This window comes from Phascolarctos cinereus, unplaced genomic scaffold (assembly GCF_003287225.1).
Source record: "Phascolarctos cinereus isolate Bilbo 61053 unplaced genomic scaffold, phaCin_HiC Scaffold_2;HRSCAF=192, whole genome shotgun sequence".
NCBI classification, from domain to species: domain Eukaryota; kingdom Metazoa; phylum Chordata; class Mammalia; order Diprotodontia; family Phascolarctidae; genus Phascolarctos; species Phascolarctos cinereus.
Window position 1 is genome coordinate 119838230 of NW_027555625.1, and position 14436 is coordinate 119852665.

General features: G+C 38.8%; 1 protein-coding gene across 1 annotated transcript in view; it reads right to left on the bottom strand.

Annotated features, from left to right (window-relative positions):
- The window catches only part of ANXA4 (annexin A4), a 71511-nt gene that overhangs the window by 22904 nt on the left and 34171 nt on the right, over positions 1 to 14436 (bottom strand). The window contains exons 3-5 of the mRNA XM_020985389.2: positions 12439 to 12526; positions 5398 to 5492; positions 2740 to 2853 (exon numbers count right to left, since the gene is read on the bottom strand). Of these exons, the coding sequence (XP_020841048.1) occupies positions 2740 to 2853; positions 5398 to 5492; positions 12439 to 12526 (297 nt within the window). The remainder of the gene's footprint in view (positions 1 to 2739; positions 2854 to 5397; positions 5493 to 12438; positions 12527 to 14436) is intronic.

The following is a 14436-nucleotide window of genomic DNA, read 5'->3' on the forward strand; positions in this document are numbered from 1 at the left end:
TTCTCACAATAACCCTGTAAGGTAGATGCTATTAGTATCCCCATTTTACAGATGAAGTAACTGGAGATAAAAGAGGTTAAGTGATTTGTTCAGGGGAATACAACAAGGAAGTGAGTCTGGAGTGGGGATTTGAACCCACATGTTTCTGACTCCATCTAGTGTTCTGTGGAAACAAAGGCATATGAGGCCCAGCCTCTGTTCTTGAGGACTCTCCTGTTAGCTTGGCTTCTAACCATTCTCCAAGTTTCTTCCTAAGCTTTTTGAGAGCAGAATCTGAATATCATACCACTTTTTATTCCTAGTGCCTAGTACAGTGTCTTATACATGGCAGACACAAAATAATTGTTTAATTAGATGATAGATTTATGTGGATGAAGGGGAACTTAGAGAATAAGCTGCTTTGGGTGGGGGGAGGGGGGAGAACTGAGGCTTAGGAAAGTAAAGTGATTTACCCATGGCTACATAACTAGAACCTGTGAGTTCTGAAAGCCACCTGAGGATAGCAGCTGGGAGAAAGATAATAATGATAAATGTATTTGAATTATAGACTAGGTCATTAAAATTAGCTTACCAGAAATGCAATATAGGATAGTAGATAGAGAGCCAGCTTTGGTGTCCAGAAGACCTGGGTTCCAGTCCTAACCTGGACACATATTGGCTGTGTGACTCTGGGGAACTTACTTCACTTCTCAGAGACCCCAGGCAACCCTCTAAGACTATGTTAGTTATCAAGCAGGTACTGGTCCACATTGATAGAGAGAGCCTTCTATATCAGGCACAAGCTACATTATTGAAATGACAGTTTGGGATTTAGATATAAAGGCTGATACTATAAGTAAACTGGGAGAGCAAGGAATAGTTTAACCTGTCAGATTTATGGAGAACAGAAGAATTTATGACCAAACAAGAGACAGAGAACATTATAAAATGCAAAATGTATCATTTTGATTACATTAAATTGAAAAGTTTTTACATAAACAAAGCCAATGCAACCAAGATTAGGAGGGAAGCAGAAAACAGGGAAAAAAATCTTTACTACCAGTGTCTCTGATAAGGGCCTCATTTTTAAAATATATAGAGAACTAAGTCAAATTTATAAGAATACAAGTCATTCCCCAGTTGATAAAAGGTCAAAGGATATAAGCAGGCAGTTTTCAGATGAAGAAATTAAAGCTATCTATAGTCATATGAAAAAATGCACTAAATCATTATTGATTAGGGAAATGCAAATCAAAACAACTTTGAGGTACCACATCACACCTATCAGGTTGGCTAACATGACAAAACAGGAAAATGATAAATGCTGGAGAAGGTGTGGGAAAATTGGAACATTAATACATTATTGGTGGAGTTGTGAACTGATCCAGCAATTCTGGAGAGCAATTTGGCGCTATGCCCAAAGGGCTATAAAAATGGGCATACCCTTTGACCCAGCAATAGCACTTCTAGGCTGTATCCCAAAGAGATCATACAAATGGGAAAAGGACCCATGTGTACAAAAATATTTATAGCATCTCTTTCTGTGGTAGCAAAGAATTGGAAATTGAGGGGATGTCCATCAATTGGGGAATGGCTGAACAAGTTGTGGTATATGAATGTAATGGAATACTATTGTGCTATAAGAAATGATGAGCAGGCAGACTTCAGAAAAACCTGGAAAGACTTGGATGGACTGATGCTGAGTGAAATGAGCAGAACCAGGAGAACATTGTACACAGTAACAGCCACCTTGTGCAATGACTAACTTTGATAGACTTAGGTCTTCTCTCAATGCAAGGATCTAAAACATCTCCAAAAGTCTCATATTGGAAAATGCTAACCACATCCAGAGAAAGAACTATAGAGTTTGAATGCAGATCGAAGCATAGTATATGCTCTTTTTTTCTTGTTTTGTTTTGTTTCTTCTTTCTTGTGGTTCCTCCTATTGGTTCTAAGTCTTCTTTACAACATGACTAATGTGAAAATATGTTTAATAGGAATGAATATGTATAGCCTATATCAGATTGCACACCCTCTTGGGGAGGGGGGAGAAGGATGGGGAGAAAATTTAAAACTGAAAAGCTTATGGAAGTGAATGTTAAAAACTAAAAATAAATTAATAAAAAAAAAGAAATAATGGTTTGGGTTAAAAAAAAAAAGGGGGGCGCCTCCTGGGCTAGAACTCAGCAAGTTCATTCTTCTCTATACATGATATTTGTATCATGCTGAGGACAAGTGAGAATCTTTTTCTACCAGTTCCATACTTGCAAGTATTGCTACACAATCACAAAATGACAGGCTTTAAATGAGATTGGAACAAAGCTAAAATAACCAAAATATTTCCAGAAATATGCCAAAGGCAGAAACAGACCCTGTCACTGTCACTACTGAATTATAAGGATGACTCCATTGCTTTCATCAGGGGATCCCTGCAGTGCCTGATTAAAACAAATGAAATGTTTTTAAAAAAAGAAAAGAAGAACATTCTCATGAAAGGATCCCTAACAACAGGAGGTTAGACTAAATAATTTCTATGTCTCTTCTAATCCATAACTTTTTAGAAAAAAGTAATTTTTTTTTACTGATTTGCTAATATATTTTACAGCTGTCAAAAGTTAGAAGACTAACCACTCTCACACTAGAGCTTTCTCCTCGAATATATTTGAAGGCTTTTATTAGTAAGCATTATGAATAAAATGCCCACATGGCCTTCCTGAAGGTAGGAAACAAAAGTTGCTCACTGCAGGAATGAATGCAAACCTTCATGGCTCTTCTCAGCTCAGTCACGTCATACATCACAGTGGGCGTCATCATTCCCACAATCACTTTCTCGAAGTTCCCACTCAGTTCCGACTTCAAGTCATCGATCAAATCCTGCAGGGGCACAGAGAGTGGGGCAAAATTTAATTCAACAACCCCTCCAGGTTGCAGCTAGGCTGCCTCTCAATAACAGATCTGTGGAGAGAAATCAATGGAAAAAGCAGGGAGCACAAATTCTTTTCAAGAACACTCAGAACTTTCACTGCAATAGCTCATATGCCTAGTTGTAGAAATGGCCCTTGTAAATGTGAAAAGGCCAAAATTATGCATAGTATATTTATAGATTGTAATGAAACAAAATTATAAGTAACAATAACATGAATAAAAGATATAAGGCTACATGGAAAATGGGGGGAGGGACTCCAAAATTTAATAAACTTAAAGACATTTAACAAATAATGAAACATTTAAATATAATTTAATTTAATTTAAATAAGACAATGATATATTTATTAATACTAGCTATTGTTCTCATCAAAAGATAATTATGAAAGAATAAACACACAGAGTTGGATACACAAATCCATTTCATTTAATAGGAAAATAGAAGGGAAAGTGGAGAAAGGAAAGGGGCAATTAGAGTGTGGTGAATTTGAGGGGACAGGGATGAGTCCTAAGTAAAACAAACTCCAAGGACATACAAAAATATTTCAGGCTCTTTTTGAGGTAGCAAAGGATGGGAATCTGAGGAAGTGCCAATAGAGGGAGGAATGGCTGAGCAAGTTATAACATATAAATATGATGGTGCTGAACTCTTATCAGAGTAATGACCAACCAGGATTCCAGAGGAATATTGATGGAACACGCTACCCACCTCCTGAAAGAAAGGTAAAAGATTCAGGATGCAAAGTGAGAAAATTTATTTTTTTGACACCCCTAATGTAGAAATTTGTTTTGATTGACTGTATGTGTGTGTAATGGGTTTTGTTTTTCCCCTCTTCTCAATGCGGGGAGAGATGGGGTGGGAGAGTCAGAAGGCAGATGTTGGCTGATTAAAACAAAATGTTTTTTTAAAAAGATGATCCTAATCACATATCAAAATCTATGGAATATAGGCAAAACAATTCTTATGGGCAAATTTATAGTGCTGAGTGTAACTAATAAGGAAAAAGAATGGCTAATTGAATTATTTATCACCAAAAGCATTAGAGAAGGAACAAAGGTGTAACACAAGGGAAGACAGAAAAAGGAGAAATAATAAAGACTAGTATAGAAATAAATATAAAGCAAGCCAACAGTGATTATTCTGTTAAAAAAAAAACCCATAAATCAACACATTTATCACATCCAGATGGAATTACAGGTAAATTTCTCCAAATTTTCAAAGATACAATCCTAAACTAATATAGATTATTCCTAAAGATAGAAAGAAATCAAAGGCTTTGTTAAAAGTTGACATTTTCAATAAAGTAAATATGGTCATAATTTTAAAACCTGGCAAATATAGTATCCATAGAAAATTAATTTGGATCCTCACTTCATATCTTATCTTTTATTCAAGACCATTCAGATTATACTATACTTATGAGACAAGGAACTTATGTTAAAAAGGGGGGAGGGGCATAAAATATTAACCTTTGAATGCTTAGGACCTATTCAAAATATAATGAAATATTTGTAATTTAAGAAAAAAACAGATTCTGCACATTCTGGGCAAATTAAAGGATTTCGAGCTAGAAGGAACCTTAGAGCTCACCTACTTTGATGTGATCATTTCAGTTATGAGGAAACTGAGGCCCAGACAGATCAAGTATGATAAAGTTGGAAAAGCATTGGATTTGGAATTAGAAGGCTTAGGTTCAAATCTTGGTTCTACAATTTGCCACCTGTGTGACCTGGGGCAAGTCACTTCATCTCCCCAGCCCTAAATTCCTCATCTATAAAACGAAGAAATTAGATTAGATTCACTCTGAGGTCCTTTCCAGCTATAAATCTATGAAGTAACTTATCCAAGAAGACAAATAACAGAGCCAGGCTTTAAGCCTTAAGTCTGAAACAAGATGTACGGAGGATTTGAAAGGCTGGGAACAATGGTTAATACTCTGGGTGTCACTAAAGGGAAGGACACTACAATGTATGAGTCAGAATGATGTCCCTAAATAATAGTTTTTAAATGCCCATTTAAAACAAAGCATTTTAAAAATTATTTTAGCCTCAACAATTAAATCAACTCCAGAAAAATCAAATTGACAGTAGCAGGAGAATAAGACGCCATCTCCCATACTTAGCCACCATAGGAACCATGCTCAGAAAGCCCAGATTGCTCAGAGAGGGCACTTCCCTGGGGCAGTGTATGTGGTGAGGATGGTAAAGCTGAGGATACATAAGTCAGTACTAGCCTTAAGACATGAGAACCAAGCAGCCCTTAGAGCAGGGGAGACGTTGTAGAGAAAGAATACTAGTGGACAGAAACAGTCCATCAAAACCAGCATCTTAAACTGGCAAGGGGAAATAAGCTCATTCATTCATCCTTTTGTTTATTCATTCATTCATTTGTTCATTTAAAGTAAAGCAGCCCTAGTGGTGTGGTCCAGACAAACCCCTGGTCTCTAGTGGTTCCATTAACAGCCTAGCATGGCAAACTCAACTGTGACTTACCCTGCCAATGGTTGATTTATAAGCTATTTTTATTTCCTGGCGCTGTGACACACTACGGTAGGCAAGAACATTAATGATGGCATCTTCATCTGTACCTGAAGGAAAAAAGAACAGAGAGATTGTTGGCAGATATAGAAGATACGGTAAGTACAAAACCCTGGCTCCTTCTAGGGTCACTAAAGTTATAAAATTAAGTTTAGTGAGGCAAGTGGGGAAGTTGTATTTTTTGTATAATAATAAATAAAATTATTGCTGGTCATTCTCCTTGCCTCCAAGGCATGTCATCCTTCTTGTCTCTTTCCAGATCAAAATGATCTTGTGAGGAAAAAATTTTAAAATGTGGAAAAAAGCTCTCCTGTTGTAGTATCACCTTGTATTTCCCTGATTTTCTCTTTTGAAAGGACATCACCCATTGTCACTGAAATTGTACTCTACTCTTGTCAAACTGGCAAAACTCATTAAAAGTGGCAAAACTCACTGTTTGAAGGGGAAAACATGTACACCACACACTGCTAGGGAAACTGTAGTACAGTGCAATGTTTTTGGAGTACAATAAGACAACATACCATAAAAATAAAAGAACCTAGCCCTACCTTTTGACCTAGCAATCCATTCATGGGAATATATGCTAAGAATGTAATTAAAAAGAAAAAAAACCAATGACATAAATATATTCCTACCTCCATTATCTGTAACAACAAAGATTTTTATTTTGATTTAGACCTATGATTTGATGGTATAGGAAACTCCGGATGAGTAAGTTCACTCAAATGCAGAATAAAAACTTCTCTGCAACTTACATAGTTCTAAAGATTGGTAGGGGAACTGAGAGGTTATGTGTCAATAGCAAAGATAGCTAGAAATAACCTAGAAGTCCAGCATTTGGGGAAGAATGGAATGATCCCCAATAGAATATAATCCTTGAATCCTTGAGACCAAGGACTATTTCTTTTTTTTTTTCTGTTGTATCCCCAGTTCCTGGCATGAAATGAGTTATATAAAGAAATACGGAGGGGCAGCTAGGTAGCGCAGTGGATAGAGCATCAGACCTAGAGTCAGGAGGACCTGAGTTTAAATGCAGCCTCAGATACATAACACTCACTAGCTGTGTGACCCTGGGCAAGTCACCTAACCCCAATTGCCTCACCAGAAAAGAAGTGTATGTGTGAAAAAAAAGAAAGAAATATGGGAGGATAGAAGTAGCATGTCATCACACATAGAAGATCGGTCTCAAAAGTCAGAGAGACTTTGGCTCAAGGCCTGTCTCAAGGTACCACCTAGGTGATGCAGCAGATAGAGCACAGAGCCTGGAGTCAGGAAGATCTGAGTCTAAAGTGCCTTGGGCACTTATTAGCTACATGAACCTGGACAAGTCCCTTAATCTCTGTCTGCCTCAGTTTCCTCAACTGAAAAAATGACGATAATAATAGTACCTACCTCACAGGGTTATTGTGAGGATCAAATGAGATATTGGTAAAGCAATAAGCATAATACCTGGCACATAGTAGGCATTTAATAAATGTTTATTCACCCCTTACCTTCCCTCAAAAAATAAACAAACTAGCCATGTAACCCTGGGCAAATTATTTATTTAAATAGTTCCAAATATATTTTCATGCTAATCATTTTTAAATGTTCTGGTAAGTTCCTTTTTTTTTTTTTAACACTTCAAGTGTCTGTAGCATCTAGTGTGTGGGCATTCCTTTCAGTGATGCACATTGCAGTCTCTTAGAAGATGTCTTCATGAACTGCCAGGTCCCAAAACCTATTCTTCACTCAATGATGTGCCCTGTGGGGAAGAACCTTTACAAACTTAGCTAGGCTGCCCCTGTGGACAGCAGGTGCCTATTAACCTACATACCTACGAACTGGGGAGAAGCTTATTTTCCGCATGCATAGTCTTCAAGTGCCCTGGTCACCTCCATGATATGAGTTAAGTTCATATGAAAGAAAGCATACGTATGCCGCTGGAAGCAGTTTCCCTAAGTTTAAATTGTCTCTGCCAGGGCAGAAATTCAAAGAGTGGAAAGAGTTAGTTCTATACTTCCACTCTTCTCCCTGGACCCCAATTCCCACCAACTCTCTTGTGTCTCCCTTCTCTCCCTTTTTATCTTAATTGACTTTTTATCTCCCCTACACTGGAGGTTCAGGGCTATTAAGCCTCCAATACACCAGGAACCCTGTAGGGGAAGCACCTGAGCAGAAGTGTGTTACAACGGAAAAACTTCTGGATTTGCAAGCAGAGGCCATGGTTTCAGATTTAAGTTTGAGTATTCACTACTTGGCTGCCAAAGGAATTTTGTAAACAGCCCCTCTGATCATGTCACTACTTCTCTCCAGCTACCACTCAGTAAACAACGGCTCCCTATCACCTCCAGGATCATATAAAAATCCTCAGGATTTTAAAACCTTTCAACAACCTGATCCCTTCCTGCCTTTCCACCTCTCTTTGATTTTACTTCCTTCCATCGATTTCTAAAATCCACCTACACAGGCATTTCTACTGTTGACACTCCATCTCCCATCTAGGTCCCCCAGCTCCTGGTGCCTTCCCCTTTCAGGTAACTTTCTAGCTACCCTATATACCTTATATGTATATATTTACTATCATTATTATCATACCCATTATGGGAGCTCCTTGAGGGCAGGGGCTATTTTTTTTGTTTGTTTTGTTTTGTTTTGACCTTTCTTTGTATCCTCGCTGCTTAGCACAGTTCCTGGAACATGGTAACAACTTAATGAATTGTTATTGCCTGACTGACTCTAGAGCCTGGCACATAATCGCCACTTAATAGATACTCATTGAATGAAACCACAACCTTTCTCTGGGTCTCAGTTTCCCTACCTGTAAAATGAGTGTGCCAGACTAAAAAGTGATCTGGAAGGTTTCCTTTAGCTCTAAATCAAATGATTTGAGATTTGGGACTATAGCGTGTGTGTATATGTACACACACATACATATGTACATACATATGTACATACATACACACATGCACACATATATACTATGTGATCCTTCTTCCCTGGAAACCAAAAAAGGAAAGGAAACACCGAAGGAAAACCTTACAATCCCAGAAGCATTCAAGGTAAGCTCCATGGGGGTAGGAATTGTTTTTGCTTTTTTCCTTTGTATCCCTAACCCTTAGCAAGGTTTCTGGCACACAGCAAGTATTTAATAAATGCTTGTTGATTGAGTGATTGATTGCAAGTCATTTTCCTTTACTCACTGTCTTTAACAAAGCCACACATAACTTCTTTTCACATTGATATTTCAATATCTTTAGTAAGGAATTACTTGACAGAAGGAAGAAATGTGAAGAGAACTAGATTTAAGCTCTCACTAATAATTATGAGTGGCATAGCTAGGTGGAGCAGTGGATATAGCACCAAGTCAGCACCAAGTCATTGGAGTCAGGAAGACCTGAGTTCAAATCTGACCTCAGAAACTTACTAGCTGTGTGACCAGGGCAAGTCATTTAACCCTGTTTGCCTCGGTTTTCTCCTCCATAAAATGACCTGGAGAAGGAAATGGCAAATTACTTCAGTATCTTTGCCAAGAAAACCCCAAATGGGATCATGAAGAGTAGGACACAAATGAACAATGAAATAATTATGAATCTTGAGCTAGTCACTAGATTTAGTTTTTAGTTATTAGGAGTGAAAATCTTAGGGATTATTGATGATTGATTTCACATAAGGGTTCCATATGTTTTCATAATTACCCACCCCTCCATCTACCAAAACCCCCAGTTTTAGAATGAAATTATCAGGGGAAGAGGGAGCGAGATCGTGTAGAAAAGAAACAGGATAACTAAATTACAACCTATGTGACCTTGGGCATTTATCCTCCAGGGGCATTGGTTCCTTATCTTTCAAACTAGGAGGCTGACTCAATGGCTTCTAGGGTCCTTTTCAGTTCCAAAAATATGTTCCTATGAATTTCTACAGGATATATGTCACATTAAACCATCAAACCAAAATGCTGTTTGTGAAGATGAAGAAGTAACTGGGGATGTTTAGCCTGGAGAAGACAAGATTTAGCAGGGACCTAATACGCAGCTTCAAGAACCTGAAGGGCTGTCAATCAGATGTGAGATCAGACTGGATCTGTTTGGCCTCAGATAACAGAACCTGGGGCAATGTGTGGAGATTGCAAAGAGCCAAAGTTAGTCTTGATTTCAGTAAAAAGTTGCCAACAATCAGAGCATGCTGAAGTAGAACTGGTTGCCTCACGAGGTAGCAGGCTCCCTTTCATTAGATGTCTTCAAGGCAAAGTTGGATGACTAACAACATCTTGGGATGTCATAGACAGAATGAGGTTCAGAGTGATAGATCACAGATTGAGAACTAGAAGGGAAGCTTCATATGTAAAATCAAGGGGTTGGCCCACATGGCCTTGGGGTCCCCTCCAGCTCTACACCTGTGATTCTATGATTTAGTCTAACTCTGCTTATCTTAGAATTGAAGAAAGGAAGGCCCGTGGCACTTAAATATTTGGCTCAGGATCATACAAGAAGTAAGTGGCAGCTATGACAAAGACAGATCCTCTGACCAAATACAAATCCAATTTTCTTTCCTCTGGACAGCCTTCCAAGTCTTGAGGCTCTGTAAATTTTGTATGTATTTTGTTTAAATGTGCATTTGCACCTGCTTTCATGAAAAGAATCACCCACCTAGCTGGCACACCTCTCAGTTCTTTCTCTCTATGGCTGTGATATGGCTGGCCTATCGTCCAGTTTCTGAAGGTTGGCATTTGTGCTGCACTCATAAATTCAGATGAATCTGATTCAGATCCATTGCTGAGCACAGCAAATCTTTTATTCCATATAAGTTAAAGGAAAAAAGAAGGAAAAGTGGTGTAGATACAGATTAAATAGAATGCTCTATTCAAAAATGAGTATTTGCTCATTTTTAATAATAATAACATTTAAATAGCACTTTGTCTTTTAGTATTATAGGAGTTGAAGGCAGCTGGGTGGCACACTGGATAGAGTGCCAGGCCTGGAGTCAGGAAGACTCATCTTCCTGAGTTCAAACCTGGCCTCAGATACTTGTTAGCTGTATAACCCTGGGCAAGTCACTTAACCTTGCTTGCCTCAATTTCCTCATCTGTAAAATGGGCTGGAAAACGAAATGGCCAACCACTCTAGTATTTTTGCCAAGATAACCCCAAATGGGGTTATTAAAAGTCAGACATGACTGAAAAACAACTGAACAACAACAGCACTATGGGATTTAGATCTAAAAGGGAGTTTAGACATCACTTAATCCAATTCCTTCATTGTACAGGAGAGGACTAAGGCTCAGAAGAAAAGTGACTTACTCAAGGTCACACAGGATATGTAAGTGACAGGTAAAATTTAAAACCTGGTCTTCCAATTCTAAGCCCAGAGAGAGCTCTTTACACTGTACTACACTTCCTCTCAGGTCTCCTCTGGCTAAAACTCTATTCTAAGATGATCACAGAGAATCTCTAGAGGCTCCCTGAAGTGCAGGGACGCAGACCTATGCCCTCCTGGGCTGGACATGAGGCAGTGAGCGAGGTGGCACAGCAGATGGAGTGGTGGGGTTGAAGTCAGAAGACCCGAGTTTAAATTATACCTCAGACACTAAATAGGTGACCCTAAGCAAATCACTCAATCCTGCTAGTCTCAGTTTCTGCAATTGTAGAATTGGGATGATAATAACACCTACTTACTGGGGTTGTTGTGAGGATAAAATGAGACACTATTTGAAAAGCTTTGCACATTTTTAAATGTGATGTAAATGCTATCATCATCATCATCATCCCACCGACTCTGCATACCTTGCATATGACACATCTACCTCTCCAAGGTTCCCAATAGGAGAGCCATGTGCCATTTTCCATCTTCACTGACACATAATCTAATACTCTGAAAACTATCCATCCCAAACTGATTCTCTGCATGTGTCTTACACAAACTTTGCAACTAACTGCATATTTTTACATAATATTTCATACAAAATTCTAATAAGCCCCACAATGGTGTAATTGGTCCTTTCAGTCTACCACCAAAAAGGGAACGACACAGAAATTACATCCTACAAATCATATATATCAATGAAAAGTTGTAATAGAAATTTTTTGTAATTATAATCAGATTTTGAAGGACAGTAGGGTAGAGGATACCGAGCTGACCTTAGGAGTCACAAAGACCAGGGTTCAAGTCTGATATACACTGACTATGAGACATGGGCCATGTGACAATATCTCACTTCCTAGAGGAATCCCTTAAAGACACAGTTTCTCAAGGGTTTTTTTATATCCCAGACCCATTTGGCAGTCTGGTGAAATCTATGAATCTCTTCTCAGAATAATGGTTTTTTTAAAATTCATAATTAAAAGAAATGTTAAATGTTATAGGTTTGTGAAAATAAAGACGTATTTTTTTACCCAAAGTTATGTGGACCCCTGAAATCAATCTATCCACTGACCTGCCAAAGAGTTCTGAGGATTCAAGGTTAAGAACCTTGTACAGTAGGTTTTGTGATCTGTGTTGGGAGGGGACATTCCTCCCAAAGTGCTCCCTACAAGGATGAAATCACAGTTCTAGTACCCTCCAGTCTACCAAAAAAAATCTTAAAATCATTAAAAAAAATTTTTTTGGGGGGGAACCAGGCAGGAGTAGTGGTTGTTATTTTGAAAAGAATCTTTTTAGGGCAGCTAGGTGACACAGGGGATAGAGCTGTGGCCCTGGAGTCAGGAGGACTTGAGTTCAAATCTGGTCTAAGACACTTGATACTTACTAGCTGTGTGACCCTGAGCAAGTCACTTAACCCTATTGCCTAGCCAAAAAAAAAAAAAAGAATCTTTTCCTAAAGCAATTATTCCTGACCCTTTTTGTTTTACAAAGTCTAACTTTTTATATACTAATCCATCTTAAGGCTTACCTGGGTTGTCAAAAGAGACACAACTTCCATTTTAAAAGCATTAACTCACCATAGGAGTTAGGTTGTTTGCAGAACATAAATTTATATAAATCTTTACTATGCCATGCATTAGGTAGGCTATCTACTTACCAAATCCTTTCATGGCCTTCCTCAGTTTCTGGGCATCTTCAGCTGCATTAAAATCTGAGGCAGCCTTCACTGAACCTCCTTTTCTTTCCTAAATACACACAAAGTCAAGTGACTTAGAGAGAACAATGTCTGAACAACAATGTTTTTTTAGGGGCAGAGCCAAGATGGTGAAGAGCTTGAGTTCTCCCCCAAACCTCTCCAAATACCTGTAAAAAATGCCTGTCAACAAATTCTAAAGCAGCAGAACCCACAAAAAGATAGAGTGAAACAATTTCTAGCCCAAGACAAAGTGGATGGTTGATTGGAAAGCTCTCTTGCGCTGGGCTGAGAGAGAAGTGCAGTTCAGCATGGGATGGCACAGGCAAAGACCAGGTCTCAGCAAACCTGGAGCAGGCCTCAGGGGACTGAATCATAGGCAGCTGTGGTAGTTTCCAGACTTCTCAATCCATAAACACCAAAGACAACTTAGAAGGTTAGTAGGAAAGGTCTGTGACCATAGTGAAAGAGAAGTTTGGTCCCAGACCTAGTCCCAGCACAGCCCCAGGGCGGCAGCTGCTTCCAGAGCTCCTTGGCCCACAGATGGAGGGAAAAGAGTGGCTGATCAGAGGGGGATTGCAGGGATCTCTTTGCTGGTGCTGAGGCAGGATTCTCTTGCTTTGCCACTTCTTGGATCTGGGTCACAGTTCTGGGTGGCGGTCCTGGGGTGAGAAGGAGTGCTGGTGTGGTGGATGGTAGTGGTAAGAGAGAATTCTCCTCACAGTTCCAAGGCAGAAAAGAGTGCTTGTGGTCACTCATAAACCAGAGCACAGGCCAGGAAAGGAGTAAACACCGTGCCCTTGATAGTACCATCTTGAAGAACTGAAAACTTACAGGTCCTTAGAAGTACCTCTGAAAACAGCTGCACAAAACTCCCGAAGCTTGGGACAGTACGTTCTCTACACTGGAAGCAGACCCCTACCTTAATAGAGTTTAAAACTCAAGTAATTGGCTGGGAACATGAACCAACTGCTCAAAAAAAGTCAGACCACAGAATCTTTCTTTGGTGACAAAGAAGAACAAAACATACAACCAGAAGAAGACAGCAAAGTCAAAGCTCCTACATCCAAAGCCTGCAAGAAAAATATGAATTGGTCCCAGGCCATGAAAGAACTCAAAAAAGATTTTGAGAAGCAAGTAAGAGAAGTAGAGGAAAAACTGGGAAGAGAAATGAGAGTGATGCAAGAAAATCATGAAAAACAAGTCAACAGCTTGCTAAAGGAGACCCAAAAAAATATTGAAGAAAATAACACCTGAAAAAATAAAATAGACCAAATGGCAAAAGAGGTCCAAAAAGCCAATGAGGAGAAGAATGCCTCAAAAAGCAGAATTGGCCAAGTGGAAAAGGAGGTCCAAAAGCTCACTTAAGAAAATAATACCTTAAAAATTAGAATGGAGCAAATGGAAGTCAATGACTCTATAAGAAATCAAGAAATTATAAAACAAAACCGAAAGAATGAAAAAATAGAAGACAATGTGAAATATCTCATTGTAAAAACAACTGACCTGGAAAACAGATCCAGGAGAGATAATTTAAAAATTATTAGACTATCTGAAAGCCATGATCAAACAAAGAGCCTAGACATCATCTTTCAAGAAATTATCAAGGAAAACTGCCCTGATATTCTAGAACCAGAGGGTAAAATAGAAATGGAAGGAATCCACCAATCACCTCCTGAAAGAGATCCCCAAAGGAAAACTCCAAGGAACATTGTTGCCATATTCCAGAGTTCTCAGGTCAAGGAGAAAATATTGCAAGCAGCCAGAAAGAAACAATTCAAATATTGTGGAAACATAATCAAGATAACACAAGATTTAGCAGCTTCTACATTAAGGGACTGGAAGACTTAGAAGACAATATTCCAGAGGTCAAAGGAGATACGATTACATCCAAGAATCACCTACCTAGCAAAACTGAGTATAATCCTTCAGGGGGGGAAAAAAATGGACATTCAGTGAAAT